General features: G+C 39.4%; 1 protein-coding gene across 1 annotated transcript in view; it reads left to right on the top strand.

The window, feature by feature from the left end:
* Positions 1-8,580: 8,580 nt before the first annotated feature.
* The window catches only part of setd7 (SET domain containing 7, histone lysine methyltransferase), an 83,565-nt gene continuing 71,492 nt past the window's right edge, over positions 8,581-20,653 (top strand). The window contains exon 1 of the mRNA XM_051928539.1: positions 8,581-8,860. Coding sequence (XP_051784499.1) covers positions 8,821-8,860 — 40 coding nt within the window. The 5' untranslated portion in view covers positions 8,581-8,820. The remainder of the gene's footprint in view (positions 8,861-20,653) is intronic.

Here is a 20,653-nt window from a genome sequence, read left to right as displayed (position 1 = left end):
CAAGGAGGTGAAGCAGATGCTCAAGCTAGGTGTGATTCGCAAAAGTAAAAGTGAGTGGCGAAGCCCAATTTTTCTGGTCCCAAAACCAGACGGGTCCGTTCAGTCCAGTATAGATTTTAGACGCTTGAATAAGATCTCCAAGTTTGATGCCTATCTGATGTGCGTATTGGTAACTTGTTGGAGAAGCTTGGACAAGCCTTGCATATTTCTACCCTGGCTCTCACGAAGGGATACGGGCAGGTGCCGCCAGAGGAGTCCAGTTGTGAGAAGACTGTATTCACCACTCCGGGCGGGTTGTTTGAATTCACCAAGCTTTGTTTTGGTCTCCATGGTGCGCTGCTGACTTTTCAGAGGATGATGGATTCGATTCTGCAACCCCATTCTGCGTATGCTGGAGCATATCTTTATGGTGTGGTTATTTTTAGTAATGTTTGGGGTTTGCATCTCTACCACCTGCAAGCTGTGCTTGACAGCTTGAGGCTAGCTAGACTGAGAGCTAACCCTAATAAGTGTAAACTGCATATGTTGGAAATGCATTATTTGGGGTAGTCTATGGGAAATGGTTTGATTAAGGCTCAGTTGGACAAGGTGCGGTGCTTGCATATCCGTATCCAAAAACGCAGAAGCAGGTTCAAGCTTTCCTTGGTCTCGCTGGTAATTACAAATGATTAAATCTGCACATAGAGGTGCTCCTCTCACTGCCCTGATGAAGGAAAGAAAAAAATTTGCCATTTTATGAACTGATGAATGTGTGAGGGCCTTCTCTGACGTTGGCCGCTTAACATTTCTGCGGAATATGGACTTTTCTAAAGAACTTTTTCTACTGAGAAATGTGAGTGCTTTCGATTTGGAGGTGGTGCTCTCAGTGTTTCAGTGGAGATCAACACCCCATCACTTTCTGAGTAGAAAATTGCTCCCCAGGGAGCATAATTACTCCACCATTGAGAAAGAATGTTTGGCTATTAAGTGGGCAGTGGAGACCCTCTGCTACTACTTAAGGGGTCGGCGGATTTACTGTGGTCACTGACCACGTTCCACCCCAGTGGCTGTACAGATAGAAGGATACAAATACCTGGCTCAGTTGTTGGTATATTAGCTTGCAGCCATTTGCTTGTGATGTCTGCCACCATCCTGCTGCTGCACACGTCATCGCTGATGTTCTCTCACATCTGGCCGAGCTTGGCTTATATGGTCGCTTTGTTCATACTGGTGTGAGACTTTTGCTCTCTTTTGAGACACTCCCCAATGGTGCTTCATGCCAGGTTTGCAGCGGCACCAAGGCAACTTCAAGTTCACAGCCTCCCTGGGTAACACATCTGTCGCTCGTTGGTTGATGTGGGGAACATTCTTTTTTTTTTTTTAATTTTATTGATTTTATTAAAATCAAATAACATTCCATACACATAAGTCAAGTTTTACAAAAAAAAAAAAGGTTTGAAACAAATCAACCCCCACCCCTGAGAAAGAGAGCTAGGCCAGCAGTGTAAAACTTTATGCTTGTAAAGATAAGTGAATAGATAAAATTAAATAAATAAATTATAATTAATAAATTCACAAATAAATACAAATGATGTGAAATATGATAATAAAAACTAATGACAACATTAAACGTGAGTATAGATAACTAAATGTGTCATGAAACATATTTGTTGCTTATTTCTTTATGGATTTATTTAAATATTACTTAATTTACTTATTTCAGTAGCATGTGAGCAACATGAAGTGAGTACTGAAATGAAAACTTTAACTTTTACTTGTTAAACCTGAGAGGGTAGGTTCTAATGAGTACTATTTTTGATTGGTGAATTGTTGGTAGACAGGAAGTAAACCTCCAGCCATCATCTGCCACATTTACAGCAGACACATCAGAAACAGACTCCTAAAAAAGAATTTGGAGTTTCTTGGATTAAAGTCACAGCTTTGCATAGCAATTCTTGCACACAATTCTGCACCCAGGCTTGCCAGGACCTGAAAAAAAGTTCTATTAAACCATTTTAGTAAAACACTCTAAACATTTTGCATATGTAAATATGGACATAAATAGACAAGGAAATCCTCTTTATCTTCACTGTCCATCTGCATTGCCAGTGAGCTGAAACCAGCAGAAGAGGATGGCATTGCTGTTACTGAGCTGGAACCAGCTGAAGCGGATGGAGTGGACTTAAAGGTGTATGCTGCTGTGGTGCCAAAATGCTACAGAACTTCATGTGGTAGGTTATGCTAGTAACAGGTATCTCAAGCTAGTTTCAATCCATACTGCACCAGGAGTATAGAGTTGAGAGTGTCCAATGACATTATGTTTCTTAACTTAGACTTGATAACACTCATTTGACCGAACAGCCATTCAACGTCTGCATTTGAGTGTTGCAAGGACAGGGCACCAAGTGCAACTTTGCACAGTTCTTCAAATGGATTTGATCCAGAAGAGTCAGTGACGTTGTTCAATTTACTCCAAAACTCAATTTTTTTTTTACTTGCGTCCCACCTAAACAGATGGATGTTTCTCCATTGGGAAACAAATGTCAATTGGATGGGGCTGGCATCCCAGTAGTGGGGTGGAATGATGGCTCTTAGGCAAAGGATCAACTGGCAATTGGAAGGTTATCGGTTCAAATCCCATAAGTGCCAGAAGTGACTCTGCTCCCTTGGGACCTTGAGTAAGGCCCTTAACCTGCAATTGCTTCATCCTGGGTATGACGTTAATCTACATCCAGCCCTGTAAGCAGGTCCTCCAACTTTGCTGGGAAAACTTCTGGGTGGTTCGTCATGTGGTGGGTGTGGCAACGCACTGTATCAGAGCATACTCCCAACCTCTGCCTCCCACCTAAATAGATGGACGTTTCCCCAGTGGGAAACAAGTTTGTCAATTGTATGGGGCTGGTATCCCAGTAAGTCAGCTACTTTAATAATTTCAGTAAAGACTTTATTGTGCTTTAGCTTCTCCTTACCACTGAACAAGTTCATGTTTCTCCAGGTTTCTAGGTTGTCTGGGAGCCTTGCTTGAAGCTCCTTGCTTAAAGCAACAATATAGCTGATGCACCATCTCTGAATTACCTGTTCTTCCTCAAGGCGCAAGACTGAGTTGGGACAATGTGCTCTTGAAAAGGTATCTAAGGTATAGTGAAGGACTGAGTTGTCCATCAATGGCATCTTTCAGAACATCAATTTTTGCCAGAGGGTTGACTACTCTGTAACAAATTGATATTAGGAGGTGTACCAGATTGTCCAAAAGCTTAACAGGATCTATTTGCTCTCCCTTAAATTACTTCACTGCAGTTTGGCTCAATCAATTATCAATACGTGGCACACACTTTGTTGATCTCCAGGGGTTTTTGGCCACAAGTAATGGATGCATACACAGTTTTGTATGCCTCCTGCCATCTTGGGGAAACTAAAAACCAGTTGTACGTTTTCTTAATTAAGTACTCAAGACTCCTAGGGATGGTCTATTTGGATACTGCACTGACAGCCAGTTGTAAAGAATGACACACACAGCAAATGAGTATCAAATTGGGCAAAGCCCATTCTTCCTTTAAAATCTTGTGCACTCCGTTATGCTCCCCAGTCATTATAGATGCATTATCAGTGCCAGTCCAGTGAAGATTCTTTTTCTTAAGGTGACATTTCTCAAAAAGCTCAGTTTCTACCTTTATGGGGAAAAAAAAAGTTGATGGGGTAGTCGAAAAGTTGCTAAAACTAGTAAGGTCCCTTCACTCCGTCCACGGGACACAGAGCTAGAGGGCAGTATAGATCCCCTAATAACACAGGACGGTCTTTACAATAGCCAGGGGCTATATACTAGGTGCAGTTGTCGTTACAACACATAGCCATGTTTTTTTCTCCTGCATTCAAACAGCATTATACCGCGATACGTGTTTGCAATTAAATCGGACGCAAAACATAATCAAATAAATACCTGTATAAAGCGGGTTACAGCAGTATACTGTAGATTGATAGTTGTAGAAAATTGCTGCATTGCTTGCTGACGAGCCGACGTTTTCTTTGCCTGGTGAATAATACACAATGCCGATTGTTTCTCTGTATGGTAGTTAATTAAACTGTACCTTTTACTCTATATCTTTCTTTTTGCCCATAAGAGGCTGTGTATGAAATTTTTGAAACAATCTATCCCCCTTTAGAAATATTTTAGCTTTTTTCACTTTATGCGTGAGTAAAGGTGAGTGTTTAAAGACCGCAGACGAAGTAACTGTCTTCACATTTTCCAACGTGGTGAGGTCGCGGAGCAGCGACAGCAGTTCAAGCATCGAGTGTACAGTATAATACTGTACTTTAACGTTTGTCTTCCACGGGCCAGTGCCCCCCACACACGACATGCAGCCCCATCATGGGCCAGTGGCCCGCCCCTCGTTAACCAATGACTCGCTGTCACATACCAGTGGCCCGCCTTTCTCTACAGATCACTGGTCTGCCTTCACTGGCCCGCCTCTGCAGAACACTAGCCCGCCCCCGACCTAATAATGTACTTTAGAGAATAATGAAAAGAAACTTTTGCTAGTCGACCACCTGATTTTCTTAGGCTAGCCAATTGCTGTACTGGCAATTGCTAGCCAGTTTTTTCATAGTTTAAATGATAACGCATTTCGACCTACGTTTTCTCTTGTGGATGCAATAGATTATAACTTTTTATTTATTTTGGGCTGCTTTATTCTTCTGTTTTACCTGCATGTTGACACACGAATTTAGTTTTGCAGATTAAACGCTTCCATGGCGAGATTTCCTTACTGTCGCAACCTAACCAAAGTGTCACTGGAGCACATAAAGAAAAAATATTAAATGCGCGATTCATTATGCGACAGTGGTACAGATAATCCTGTTTATGCATTTCCAATAATGTAAAGATTACAATATGCAAGCTTTCGAGGCAACTCGTATCTTGCCTGAAGAAGGGGCCTGAGTTGCCTCGAAAGCTTGCATATTGTAATCTTTTTAGTTAGCCAATAAAAGGTGTCATTTTGCTTGGCTTTTATCTACATTCATAATGGCTAACACAGTACAACACCCTAGTACTACAATAATGTAAAGAAATCTCACATTTTAATAACATAATTATGCAGCCTAGTTTAATTATAATTAGCAGAGTGCAGTTTGCTTATAATTCCATAAATGTATGTTTGTGGAAGGCATGGTTGGGAGGTGTCAATTAGTTAATGATCTTTTTTATTCCTTGCTTACACATATATGAGAATAAATTTGAACTTAAAAACTGGTGATGCAGTAAATGTGCATTTTAATGCAAATGTAAAATATAATTTTATGTTATATTTATTCTTGTTATTTGTTAATGCTGATAATGTCATTTATCCATCCTTTTTCCAAACACTTAAAAGTGTATTTTTCAGTAAATTCTTAAAATGTAATTCTAATAACATAATACAATTGTGAAATAATACAATAGTTATTGCTGTCTGTAAATAACATTCTGGTTTTAACTTAATTTGTGATGTCTCCAAAGTGCATATTATTTATATTTTATCTAATAATATGTATAATGACCAACATCTATCCACAAACACTCAGAAATTACTGAATGTAACATTTTTTACCACAATTTTCTGTTCTGGAAAAAACTACTCATGATAATGTATGTGTTGAATCAAAACTCCCATCCTACTGCAAACTACAAAAAACAAGGTATTACACCATTGAAAAGGCCAGCAAAACAGTGTTTCTTATTGACATTGTTATACTCAGTCTCATGCTTGCATATTATTCAAAATAATAAATAATATTCAATAAACAATCAAAAATGCACAAGTCACACATTCCACCTGACTTTCTGTGTAAGACTGGAAAACAAACCTGGTCATTGTGTGACTAACAAATTTAACACTGGTCTCAGTTTTTGTTTGGAAAAATACTCAAGTAAGAAAATATTCTAGCCTGTATGCATTGCCTAGTGAGCACACCTGTCCTGCTGACAGTCTTCTGGTTCAGTGTAATAAGGTTATGCCCAGCATCTTAATTAAATCATCTGTCAGTGAGCAGCAGTCATGTCACTGATTGACAGTTTCCTAAAATTACATGGTCAGAAAAAATCAAACTCACTATAAAGTTAGGGACAATAGTAAAAAAAATTCTGTTTTTTAAATCAAATATTAAACTCTTTTAATAATAAAGCAATTTGTAAATCCTTGATATGTTCTAATGTGCTGCTGATATTGTTATAGTATTTCTAAAAGCAATATTTAAGTTAAAGTGCACACTGAAACTGATGTTCTTGACCAACAGAAAAGTTTATCATTCCTTGCTTCTACCAAGAAGTGAAAGAGCAGAACAGAGCTCACTGGCATTGTCCTAAGTTTGGGAAGGTAGTGCTAAGACAACACAACTTTAAGGCCCATCTGAAAAACACAGTATCTATCTATCTATCTATCTATCTATCTATCTATCTATCTATCTATCTATCTATCTATCTATCTATCTATCTATCCACCTTGTTCTTGTATATAACAGGTAATGTCTTTATTTACATTCATATGCATACTGTATAATATTAATGTAATTTTTTTTAATTGCTTAAATTATTTTAGGATACATTCTGGCTGTACAGGATGACTCTGGAGAGTTTATTATGAGTGAACCCCAACATAGTTCTATGAAATTGCCAATGAAGAAATGATTTTTTCCGTTTCCAAGACAATGCAACTTTTATGAAATAAAAAAAAAAATAACTAAAAACATAGTCTTGGAGTGCCAAGGAGGTATCAAGACCATGCCTATAGAAAGGAGTTTTTATCACTGGTCAACTAAAAGACTAATAATTGCAACTTAACTAAAAATGAAAATACACAGTAATTTATTCTATATTTTATCATAACCTAATTTGACTGATCCCCCCCCCCCCCATCACCACCACTCTAAAGCAAATGTGGGTAGATGCATTTTATAGGCACTGTATTTTATATAATTTGTACATTATCTTATGTCACTAGCATCACTATGCTTTAAAAATAATAGAATATGCAAAGTTTATACCACAATTTGACATTTTTTATATTAGTGAAATAAAACTGCTTTTAGGTTAACATCTGAAGATACAAGGTAATAATGTGACAATTCAATTAAAACACAATCAGAAAGACAGTTAATTTGACGCATTTTAACCTTGTGCTAGAAATTAAGTTCTATGCGTATTTGTTATTCCAGCGCTGTTCATTTGTTTATGTGAAGTTCTAAACCTGGCCTGTCCTAAACTGCCTGGACCTCAGTCCTTGACTAACCTACACATATGCTTCCCCAATATATTGTTACCTCTTCTGTTCAAATGTAAGCCATCACAGAGGAACAGGCGCCATCTTTCCAGAAAGAGTTTTGATGTCCCATAAACCTATACCTTTCTATCCTACTCGGTTTAAGCCATGTGTTAAATTTTTTAATATGCTCCTGGAATGAAACTGCATTTCAATACCTCTGCTGACTAAGTTAACCCTTATCTACTGTACCTGTTTCTCTTTTTGTGGACATGTTTTGAGATGACTCATTGGTTCCTCATACCTGCCTACCACCTTAAGACTTTTCAGAGGCATCATCCTGTACTGCAAGGTCAAGAAATGGTTTGACATTTCCATTTTTGGGGTTGGTGCCAGAGAACAGAGTGTATTCTTTACCTGCACCTATGTGACCGACCTAGCACTACAGCAACTCAAGAGGGATTGACTCATCCTTTACCTACCTAGGTAATTGTTTCCCTGAGACGATTCCCATTTTAGTTTAGGCAGTCAAAAAAAATGTTGCGTTAAAAGGTTTTGCATTATTTTGCAATTTCGGCAATGGCTTCTTTTGTAAAACAACGCAGTACTTTTGCGATTTGTCGCAATCATTATTGCGAAATAACGCAATACCTTTGCAATATAACGCAATCAATATTACAAAATAACGCAATACCATTGCGACATAACGCAATCGTTATTGCAAAATAACGCAATATTTTTTGGAGCGGTGGGAATAACCTTCTGTTGGGGAAAATGATCAGGACAAAGGAAACTGTACAGTAGGCTGCTATGACCCTCCCTTTATTTTCTTTGATTTTTGTCTTGTGTCCGGTTTAATTGCAGACATCACATACTGTGGTGTAATGTTTGCACTTGCGTTATTAATGAACCCTGCATATTGTAATGATCATTCTGTGCCATTAAGGGGTTCATACTGCACCTCAACCTGGTGCTATGGAGTGTATGGCCTGTAACCTGTAGTGGGAAGCAAGCCAATTAGCCCGCGAGTGTCCCATGCGTGCGTGATACTCGCCTGCGAAAACGTACAATACAGAATACCGTCTAACAGTTTATGATAATCTGGCAAACGTTCAGAACTGCACTTTTAATATTTGATATTGTAAAAATAAGAAAATCAATAATTATTACATCAATAAATATTTAACATTGCACAAGTAAAATACTACTTATTAAAAGCAATACGAATTATTACTAATTAAATTGTAATGATTATTAAATACTATATTAATCAATATTTAACATAAACAAGCGTAAAAATTAAAAAAAAATACAAAACGAATGGTTGGCATAGTCTCATACTAGCTACTCGGGGCAGCTCCTGACTCGACCATTGGGAGCGCACTATGCACGGAACGAGTCGAGCCCCGAGCGGCGGGCGAGGCAAGCAGCTGTTCCAACGAGCGCCTGTCAGTCACGGAGCGGAGCAGAGTGATGTCAGTGCTCTTTACGGCACCGCCGGCAGGCAGCGGAACCGGGTATCCGAGTTACACGGGGTTGGGGGCACACTGAGAGATACTGAAGAGAGCGTTTCGTGAAAGCCGTACCACGAAGAGGAGAAGGAGGAGGAATGGACAGCGACGAGGAAAACGTGGAAGAAATCATTGAAGGTGAGCTTTTCAGTACTGAAATATGTTAGTGCAGTTTTCAACAGCGCAGTGCATTTAAGTTTGACGCTTCACAAATCAGTGGCCTGGGCAACGGTGCTGGGCCCTGTTATTTCAAACGACATCCGGCGCCTCCACGTTTCTTAGTGCGCGTGGCCCAAAAAAGACGCTGCGGCGGAAGCTAGCTAGACTCAGTTAGACGAGGTCTCACACGCACTCCAACCCACCTGAATCCAAAGTGTTAGGATATTAAGTTCTGTTGGTCTACTCAGTTGTATGTTCGTATTTGAATTCACACATCAGATTATCAAGCAAAATGTTTCCTCTTGTTATGGAGAAGCTTGAAACTAAAAACCTAAAACTTCTGCTTAGTTTACTGATGCCATGTGAAGTGACATGGTCCAGTTTGAGTTGTACGTGTTGGAGAGCGGGTACACCAAAGTGGTGTGTGATCATGAATTATTGTCTGATTATCCATCCATCCTGGATGGATGCTGTGGTTTTATATTAGTCCGAACTGTGCTCGTGTGTATGGCAGTTCAACCTGCGACCTTAAACAGTAAATATTTGTTTATTGAAATGTAAATATTAACCATATCTACTGCTTTTTACCTACACGTTTCTGAATTTAATGTGGAAAGAAGACAATTTTGGAACAATGACTGAAAGCAACCATGTCCCAAAATTGAGGGAGACAATTTGTGTGAATTAAACTTTATAATTTAGACAAAAAAAAAAAAAATACAACTAAAATGTCTTTGTAAACCGTTAAGTGCCGAGGTAAGTAATCTTGTTCCAAGAGGGTTGCAAGCTTTCTCCCATCTAGGCTCATGATTTAATGTCAGTCTTGCAAGCTGAACTCATTTAATTAGACTGCTCACTCTTGTTGTCTGTCTGCAGTCTCAGAAATTTAATAATACTTAGTTCTCAGTGAAGTTTAGAAGGGCACTTACTATTGCCATTACAGTTATTACATAAGATTCCCCTGATTGCCAGTGTGTTTTGTTTTGCTTCTCTTTGCTTAATTGTAATGTCATTTGGTTGTATAAAGAGAGGCAAACCGTTTCTTAAGACCATAACTCAATATCGGGGGACATCACTACACTGGTTGTGATCCTATTGTAAATGTGCACAATGAATGGTGGTATATAAAATACATGTTAACAGAGGTTAGAATTTGTTTTTTGAGTTTTCTTTTTTTCTTTTTTTAGTTGAATTACAAATGCATTCGACTTAAATGTTTTTTGGCAGTTTTGGTAAAAATGTTACTTTTAATTAAGTAAACTGATGGAGTTTGAATGGATTCAGATTTTGGCCTGTGAATGACAAAGTTTACTGGAAATAAGTGAAAGATTTTCCATTTCCATTTATTTATTTAAAGATTCTTCTTAATCCAGTTGTAGATCTCTGTCCCAGCAATATCAGATTGTCAGCCTATCACAAGGATGGATGGATGGATGGATAGATAGATAGATAGATAGATAGATAGATAGATAGATACTTTATTAATCCCAAGGGGAAATTCACATACTCCAGCAGCAGCATACTGATACAAAAACAATATTAAATTAAAGATTGATTGGTTTCGTCCGTTTATAGGAGATGGACGTCTGAAGCAGAGCTCCGCTAGCAGCGGCTTTATTTTCCCACGTATTTCATATTATTTAGAGGTATCCTGTATTTAACCCGACCAAGGAACTTCCACTACAATATACAAGCATGAGTAACAAGAAGAAAAGTCAGAAAGAACCGGAAAAGAAACTTAAAGCTGCATCGAAGTCCGGACAGACTTCCGGCCTGAGTGCAGGTGTAAGGTATGGCATCACGGAGACTGACCTGGAACAGGCAGAAGAGTGCGCAGAATTCCTGGGGCCCCGCTCCATTGTATCGTCTCCAGTCGAGAGTGAAAATGGGAGCGAAGGCGCAAGTGATACAGGTCGCGAGGGATTGCCGATTTCTGAGGATCATTCGAGACTAGAAAGGGCTCTGCAGGACGTGCTCTCATCTACTCATCGCGAGCCTGTAACAGGAGCTGCATTTTCACTTGCGGAGCACGAAAGCAGAAGCGAACTGTCCGAACTGAAAGAGATGATCGCTACACAGATAGCTACACAGAAAGAGATGAACACTACACTGGCCACTGCCATGGTTACGGCCATGAATGAGCTTAAGAAAGATAACACAAATGATCTTAAGAAGGTGGCCACTGAGCTCAAGAAGGATAACAAAGATAAGGAAACGCGTCTATTTGAACGTTTCGACGTGAACTTTAAAGGCATGTTGGAGAAATTAGTGGAACACATTGAAGAAACTAACTCCAAACTGAAAAGGCTTGATGATCATATTAATGACGTTTCAGATCAGCTGGAAGACGTTAAGCAGGGACTCACGGCTCGAGTGGAAACAGCGGAACAAATGGCATCTAACGCCGATGAAAAAGCCACAGCTGCGAACTCGGAATACAAAAAACTTGGAGACAGACTTGCAGCCCTGGAGGATGGGTGCAGAAGAAATAATATAAGAATTGAGGGTATACCTGAGAAAACGAGAAAGCTCAAGCCCAGTGAAATTTGCAGTAGAATTACTGTCTAAAATAATTGGAGATGACTTTAAACTCGACAATGAGATAGCCATGGCTTATCGCACAAAGATACCAAGCGCCTTTAAATCTAGGTCTTTTATTGTCCGCTTCGAACGACTAAGATGTAAGCTTGATGTGATGGCACTTCTCAGACACAAGCAAGAGATTATATTCGAAAATAATCTTATTCGTATTTTTCCCGACTTCTCACCATCAACAGCTGCAAAACGCAGATCCTACAACGACATTAAAAGGATGCTACGGGAAGCCGATATCAAATACAGCCTCTTGTATCCTGCCAAACTGAAAGTGGAAGTTCAAGATGGACATTATATTTTCTTCAGCAAAGAAGAAGCTGAAAAAGAATTAAAGAAGCTGTTTCCGACACTTTTTTGAAAGTTAATTAAAATTAAAGAGCCGTATTCTATCAAGGCACGGGAAAGACCTATGATCTGATCGCTGGATCCATGTTTAAAGAGACTGGTATTATAATTATACATCTCTTATTTTCTTTTTTTTTGTTTTTTTTTTTTTTTATCTGGACTTTATATGTTATATGTTTATCTTTTAATCAGAGTTATAGAGTTATAGATGTGAGTGTGAAAATGTGGAAGTGATTAAAGTAGGATTCGTTTTATTTATTTCTTTTTTTATTTCTTTTTTTTTTTTTTTTTTTTTAATTTATTTATTTATTTTATTTTACTATACCTTAAAGTAAACTGTTTAACTTCATACCCTTGGTTTAATGCTTGTTCTACTATTTATATAATTACCATTATACTATTACAGTAGGAATTACCAGGTTTATCCTAGACTAGTTTTTAAAATCACTCCCAGGGTTGTTTTTTTTTTTTTTTTTTTTTTAATCTTAATATCTTAACTTAAAAGCGCTGAAGATTATTTCAAGCTTAAATATTGTTAATGAGAACATTTTCGGCAGATAGTATTGAGGATTTAACTGTAAAAGATATCTCTGTTTTAATTCTGTAACGCCGCTGCAGGATGGGGTTTGTTTTGTTTTGGACGTGCTCTGTCTCTTCGTATGTCAGAGGACTGGAACATCGCGAAGTGGGGTCTAGCCTCATGTGGGGAGGCAAAATGGGGGGGTGGGGGGATAAAGGGGGGAGAGAAGGAGAGCAGGTTATATCTAATCTATTCTTATAATCCTTATAATTATAAATATCAATGCAGCAACAGGCTAACATGCAACAACTCCTGGGGAATCTTGAAACTAAGATTAAAACTGCCATATTACCAATTAAAACTATAAAATGACATTAAAAACTCAGAATCAATGTCTCCATGATGGGACAGTTAACTTTGTGAGCTGGAATGTTAAAGGCCTGAATCACGAATTAAAGAGAAAGAAAGTATGCTCTCACCTAACAGGCTTAAACGCTAAAATAGTATTTTTACAGGAGACCCACTTACTAACCAAGGATCAGTTCAGATTACAAAAAGACTGGACTGGCCAAATGTTCCATTCTAGCTTTATAAAGAAAACTAGACGGGTGGGAATTCTCATACATAGAACAGTTCCATTTGTAGCATCAGAGGTAGTGTCGGACCCTGAAGGGAGATATGTGATGGTCATGGGCAACTTATATAACAGTAAAATGATTTTGATAAATGTTTATGCACCCAATGTTGATGATAAGGAATTCATGCAAAATCTATTTGCATCCATTCCCAATGTGAACACTCATAAAGTTATAATGGCTGGGGACTTTAATTGTGTTTTAAATCCACTCTTAGATAGGACTCCCGTGACAGGGGGGACGACATCTAATACTGCAAAGATAATTACACAGTTTTTAAATGATCACAACTTATCAGACCCCTGGAGGCTTCTTAACCCAAACTCAAGAACATATTCGTTCTACTCACCAGTGCATTATAGCTACTCAAGAATTGATTATTTTTTTATTGATAATAATTTCCTGCCTACAATTAAATCATGCAAATATGACACAATTGTTATCTCTGACCATGCCCCTCTAGTCTTGGAGCTAAAATCAATAAGCCCCTCGTACTCACCTCGCAGATGGCGTCTTAACCCTCTTTTATTGGCAGACGAGAACTGCACAGAATTTATATCCAAACAAATCAGCTTCTTCCTAGAGACAAACATGTCTACAGAGGTTTCTGCAGGAACACTCTGGGAAACTCTAAAGGCCTTCCTAAGAGGCCAGATTATTTCATATCTTTCCCATAGAAATAAATTAGAAACCAAGAAAGTGTCAGAGCTAAGAAATGAAATTACTAGAATAGATGAAGAACAAGCCAGGCGTCCAAGTGAAGCTCTTCATAGGAAAAGGCAGGCCCTGCATACAGAACTTAACATCTTAACAACTAAAGAAACTGAACAACTTATTTATAAGTCTAGACAGCATTACTATGAACACGGAGAAAAAGCTAATAAGCTTTTAGCTCAACAAATTCATAAACAAGAAGTTCACAATGCAATACCAGTAATCACCAACAAGAATGGAGAAGAAATCATCGACCATAATAAAATAATGCACACATTTAGAGATTACTATAAGTCTTTATATTCCACTGAGCCCAAAGAAGACAACACGCAATCTAATGCATTTCTGGATAATTCACAAATACCACAAATAGATGCTTTAAGTGCTGAGGAACTAGATAAACCTCTAACGCTAACAGAATTACTAGACGCTATAAAGTCACTACAAAGTGGGAAATCATCAGGCCCTGATGGTTACCCCGTAGAGTTTTATAAGAAATTCTCCACTCAGCTAGCTCCACTCTTATTGGTAACATTTACAGAAGCTAAAGACCACCAAATACTACCTCAAACATTTCGACAAGCATTAATCACCGTCTTTCCTAAACAAAATAAGGACTTGTTACAATGTGCATCATATAGACCAATTTCACTCCTGAATAATGATGTTAAGATACTCTCAAAAATCCTAGCTAGAAGGATGGAGAAAGTGCTGCCCTCGGTAATATCACAAGATCAAACTGGATTTATTAAAGGCCGACATCTATCTTCAAATCTCCGACGCTTGTTTAATGTTATATATTCACCAGCAAAATCAAACACCCCAGAGATATTACTATCATTAGACGCAGAAAAGGCATTTGACATGATCGAATGGAATTACCTTTTCACTGCATTGGAGAAATTTGGGTTTGGCCCGAATATTTGTGCTTGGATTAAACTACTGTATACCAGTCCAGAAGCTTCAGTTTGTATTAATAAAATTTGCTCAGACTACTTTAAACTAGAACGTGGTACCAGACAAGGATGTCCCTTGTCGCCACTGTTGTTTGCAATCGCTATTGAACCACTGGCGGCTCACTGCCGAAATTCTCATCAGATAAAGGGGATTGTCAGAGAAGGACTGGAACAGAAAATTTCTCTATATGCAGATGATATGGTCTTATATCAGACCCAGAAAACACTGTCCCTGCTGTTTTAACAGCACTAACAGAATTTCAAAAGATATCTGGTCTTAGAATTAATCTGAATAAAAGTATACTCTTTCCAGTGAACTCACAAGCATATAATATTAAATTAGACACCCTACCTTTTACCATAGCAGATCAGTTTAAATACCTAGGGGTAAATATCACAAGTAAACATAAAGCTCTTTATCAACAAAATTTTGGCGTCTGTATGGAAAAAATTAAGCAAGACTTGCATAGATGGTCAACCCTTCATCTCACTCTAGCCGGAAGAATTAACATTGTTAAGATGAATATCCTTCCTAAACTTCTCTTTTTATTTCAAAACATTTCAATATATATCAATAAATCGTTTTTTAAACAGTTAGATTCAATAATAACCTCATTCATTTGGAACTCAAAACACCCACGTATCCGAAGAGCGACCCTACAAAGACCTCAGGCAGAAGGTGGCATGGCTTTACCTAATTTTCAGTTTTATTACTGGGCAGCAAACATACAAGCCATAAAAACCTGGACACAAATAAATGCACATACACAGGCTTGGTCTGCAATAGAAGTAAAATCCTGTAGTACTTCTTTATATTCCCTGCTCTGCTCTCCAATAAATGAAAGTTATCGCAAATATACTAATAACCCAATTGTGCTTTACTCACTCAGAATATGGAACCAAATTAGGAAGCATTTTAAGATGGAAAATCTTTTATCAGTGGCACCTCTGCAAGGGAACCACCTCTTTCAACCTTCGCAAGTATATCCAGTTTTTAATACCTGGAAAAGTTTTGGGATTAAAATGCTCAGAGATCTTTATATAGACAACATATTTACATCTTTTGAACAATTACGTTCAAAATGTAACCTCCCAGCTACACATTTCTTTTACTATCTTCAAATTAGAAATTTTGTTAAACAGAAATTGCCCGATTTCCCCCACCTTGCACCCTCCACAATGCTGGAAAAAATACTGCTCAATTCCGAGGAAACAAACACTATTTCCGCAATATATAAAATCTTATTAGAGTCCCTACCTTTCAAAGATCCAAGAGGACATTGGGAAGAAGATCTCTTAATCAATATATCAGAAAAGGAGTGGAAGGTAGCAAAGCAGAGAATTCACTCGAGTTCTATATGCGCAAAGCATAGAATTATTCAACTAAAAATTATATATCGAGCTCATCTGTCTCGCTTAAAACTGTCCAAAATGTTTCCAGGCCAGGATCCAACCTGCGAGCGCTGCAACCAAGCTCCTGCCTCACTGGGTCACATGTTCTGGGCCTGCACCAAACTAACATCATTTTGGACAAAAATTTTTAAGTGCCTCTCAGACAGCCTTAGTATCTCAATCCCTCCTAACCCACTAACAGCTGTGTTTGGTGTCCTTCCAGATGGACTGGAATTGGAGAAGGACAAACAAACGGTGATTGCATTCACTACACTCTTGGCACGCAGACTTATTTTGTTAAATTGGAAGAATCCTAATTCTCCTCTTATAAGTCAGTGGGAAACTGATGTTTTATATTATTTGAAATTGGAAAAAATCAAATTTTCAGTTAGAGGATCTGTACAAAATTTTTTCAAAACTTGGCAGGATTTAATCAATATTATTTTAGAATAAGAGAATTAACTATTATTGCATTTAACTCCCTTCTCCATCTCTTATTTATATAGATATTTACTTCTCCCCTTCTTTTGTCTAATGTTGCCTTATTAAAAAGCTTAAAGAAATTTTCCTTTAGCTAAGCTCTCCTTCTCAGGGGTGGGGTTTGATTTGTTTTCAAATTTGTTGGGTTATAAATTGATCTGTTTGTATGGAATGATTACAATGAAAATTAATAAAATAAAAATATTAGAAAAAAAAAAAAAAAAAATTAAAGATTGATAATAATGCAGGTAAAAACAGACAATAACTATGTATAATGTTAATGTTTACCACCCCGGGTGGAATTGAAGAGTTGCATAGTTTGGGGGAGGAACAATCTTCTCAGTCTGTCAGTAGAACAGGACAGTGACAGCAGTCTGTTGCTGAAGCTGCTCTTCTGTCTGGAGATGACACTGTTTAGTGGATGCAGTGGATTCTCCATAATTGATAGGAGCCTCCTTAGCGCCCGTCGCTCTACCACAGATGTCAAACTGTTTAGCTCCATGCCAACAATAGAGCCTGCCTTCCCCACCAGTTCGTCCAGGCGTGAGGCGTCTTTCTTCTTAATGCTGCCTCCCCAGCACACCACCTCATAGAAGAGGGCGCTTGCCACAACCGTCTGATAGAATATCTGCAGCATCTTATTGCAGATGTTGAAGGACGCCAGCCTTCTAAGGAAGTATAACCGGCTCTGTCCTTTCTTACACAGAGCATCAGTATTGGCAGTCCAGTCTAATTTATCATCCAGCTGCACTCCCAGGTATTTATAGGTCTGCACCATCTGCACACAGTCACCTCTGATGATCACAGGGTCCATGAGGGGTCAGGGCCTCCTAAAATCCACCACCAGCTCCTTGGTTTTGCTGGTGTTCAGGTGTAGGTGGTTTGAGTCGCACCATTTAACAAAGTCATTGATTAGATTCCTATACTCCTCCTCCTGCCCACTCCTGATGCAGCCCACGATAGCAGTGTCGTCAGCGAACTTTTGCACGTGGCAGGACTCAGAGTTGTATTGGAAGTCCGATGTATATAGGCTGAACAGGACCGGAGAAAGTACAGTCCCCTGTGGTGATCCTGTGTTGCTGACCACAATGTCAGACGTGCAGTTCCCAAGACGCACATACTGAGGTCTGTAATTTAAGATAGTCCACGATCCATGCCACCAGGTATGAATCTACTCCCATCTCTGTCAGCTTGTCCCTAAGGAGCAGAAGTTGGATTGTGTTGAAGGCGCTAGAGAAGTCCAGAAACATAATTCTTACAGCACCACTGCCTCTGTCCAAGTGGGAGAGGGATCGGTGTAGCAAATAGATTATGGCATCCTCCGCTCCCAGCTTCTCCTGATATGCAAACTGCAGAGGGTCGAGGGCGTGTTGAACCTGTGGCCTCAGGTGGTGAAGCAGCAGCCTCTCCACGGTCTTCATTACATGTGATATCAGAGTGACAGGCTGGAAGTCATTCAGCTCACTAGCACGTGATACCTTTGGGACTGGGGTGATGCAAGATGTTTTCCAAAGCCTCGGGACTCTTCCCCTGTTCCAGGCTCAGGTTGAAGATGTGCTGTAGAGCAGTGCTCCGCAACCGGTGTGCCTTGAGCCGATACAGGTGTGACGCGGTCAAATAAGACAATTTTCTAACTAAATAATATTTCAACGGTCCTCCTTAGAAACACAATAACGAGAATACGTGCAATGAAATATTCGCGTAAATAGCCTTTTAAAGGTTTCATAATTTTATGTGTCATTTCTCTGAAATAATAAATCCCATCGCCTGGCGCCTAAGACGTAGGCCCTACGTAGTCGCAAGACAACTCCGTAGTACGCTTTGATAGGCAGAGCGCTCCGTACCCTCACATAGATTCAATTCAAGCCGACGTATTAGTCATGCTACGTCGCATACACTTGTCTTGCGTCAGTAGTTATCATTCATTACTATTAGTTGTGTTGCTGAATTGTGTATGGTTAATGTTCTTCGTGTGATTCATATTTAGTTTTATACCCCTTTAAATATGGATAAATTTTTACGTGGAAAAGATTCGTCTTCACGTACAGATGATGAAGAACCCAGCACAAGTGTTGCAAAAAAAAAAAAAAACAGAAAATTGTGAAAAGGAAGTACAACGAAGACTACATTCGATATGGATTCTCGTGGTGTGGTGACGAAACGGCTGCAAAGCCACAATGCATCATATGCGGCGATCAGCTATCAAACGAGGCAATGGCACCCAGTAAACTAAATCGCCATCTAAATTCAAACCATCCCAGTTACGCCAAAAAAGACAAACAACTCTTGTGTTAATTAAAAATGATAAGCGGTCATGCTTAAAAGATCTTGACCAAGAACTTCGGGTTGCGCTGTCAAATATTGAGCCGAATATAAAACTTTTGTATTCATTGAAACAAGCGCAGGTATCACATTAATCAGTCATTATGTTATAATTATTAAGATTGCATAAAAGTAAATATAGTATAGTTTTTATGTATGTATACTTATAATAAATGTATACATATAATAAAAAATGAAAAATTATTGTAAAATTCGTGTATTAAATTAATATCTATATATCAGTGGCGTAGCTGGAGTTCATGTTGTCCAGGGGGGTGAAAAATTTGACACCCCAACGCTGAAAGAAATTTTTTTTTGCGCCTCCTCAAGGAACAAAAAAAAAGGAAAGTACCGTAGTTTGGACGCCCCTAAATAGCTGGAGCTCGGAGCGGATCCCCCCCACGCCACTGCTATATATTTTGGCTTTTGATGTGCCGCGGAATTCTAGGAAGAACTTTGGTGTGTCGTAGGTGAGAAAAGGTTGCGGAGCACTGCTGTAGAGGACCCCCCAGCTCCGATGCACAGACCTTCACCAGTCGTGGCGATACTTCATCTGGACCCGCTGCTTTGCTGGCACAAAGTCTCCTCAGCTCTCTGCTCACCTGCGCTGTTGTAATTATGGGTGGGGATGTCTCTCCTATGCTGGTATCAGCAGAAGGATGTGTGGAGGGTGCAGTACTCCAAGGTGAGAGTGAGAGTGGGTTAGGGTGGTCAAACCTGTTAAAGAAGTTGTTCATTTGGTTTGCTCTCTTCACGTCTCTCTCGATGGTGGTACCCCGCTTCGAGCTGCAGCCAGTGATGATCTTCATCCCATACTTCCTTCATGCTGTTATTCTGCAACTTCTTCTCCAGCTTTCTCCTGTACTGCTCCTTCGCCGCCCTGAGCTGGACTCTGAGTTCCTTCTGCACGTGCTTGAGCTCATGCTGATCACCGCCTTTAAAAGCCCTTTTCTTCTGGTTCAAAAGGCCCTTGATGTCATTTGTAATCCATGGTTTGTTGTTAGTATAGCAACGTACAGTTCTTACTGGAACTACAATGTCCATACAGAAGTTGATGTAATCAGTAGTGCAGTCAACAACTTCCTCAATGTTCTCACTATGTGATCCCTGCAGGATATCCCAGTCTGTAGTTCCAAAGCATTCTCTCAGAGCCTTCTTTGCCTCCAGGGACCATTTCCTGAATGAGCGTGTGGTTGTAGGTAGGACCCTTACTCTTGGTTTGTAGTGAGGCTGAAGCAGGACCAGGTTATGATCTGCTTTCCCAAGCACAGGCAGCGGGGTGGTGCTGTATGCGTCTTTAATGTTTGCATACAGTAAGTCAATAGTCTTATTTCCCCAGGTGTTACAGTCCACATGCTGGGAGAAGGCAGGTAATGTTTTGTCCAGCGTCACATGGTTAAAGTCTCCAGCGATTAGCACAAACGCCTCAGGGTGCTGCGTTTGTAACTTAGCAACAGCAGAATGGATGATGTCACTCGCTATCTCCACGTCTGCCCAAGGAGGGATGTACACGATAACAACAATGACGTGTCCAAACTCTCTGGGCAAGTAATAGGGACGCAAACTTACGGCCAACAGTTCAATGTCCCTGCAGCAAGTGAAGACTTTGACGTTAACATGTCCAGAGTTACACCACCGTGTATTAACATAGAGAGCGAGTCCTCCTCCTTTGTGCTTCCCGCAGGTACTTGCATCTCGGTCCGCTCTAACTGTGCTAAACCCGGATAGCTCCACGCACACTCACATATCAAGATTTACCCAATGTCAAGCCAAATCTGTGTAACTGTAAAATAATTATTGTATAAAGGGACAT

This window comes from Erpetoichthys calabaricus, chromosome 5 (assembly GCF_900747795.2).
Source record: "Erpetoichthys calabaricus chromosome 5, fErpCal1.3, whole genome shotgun sequence".
Classification (NCBI taxonomy): domain Eukaryota; kingdom Metazoa; phylum Chordata; class Cladistia; order Polypteriformes; family Polypteridae; genus Erpetoichthys; species Erpetoichthys calabaricus.
Note: the sequence above shows the minus strand (reverse complement) of the source record. Positions and strands in the feature narration are given on the sequence as shown.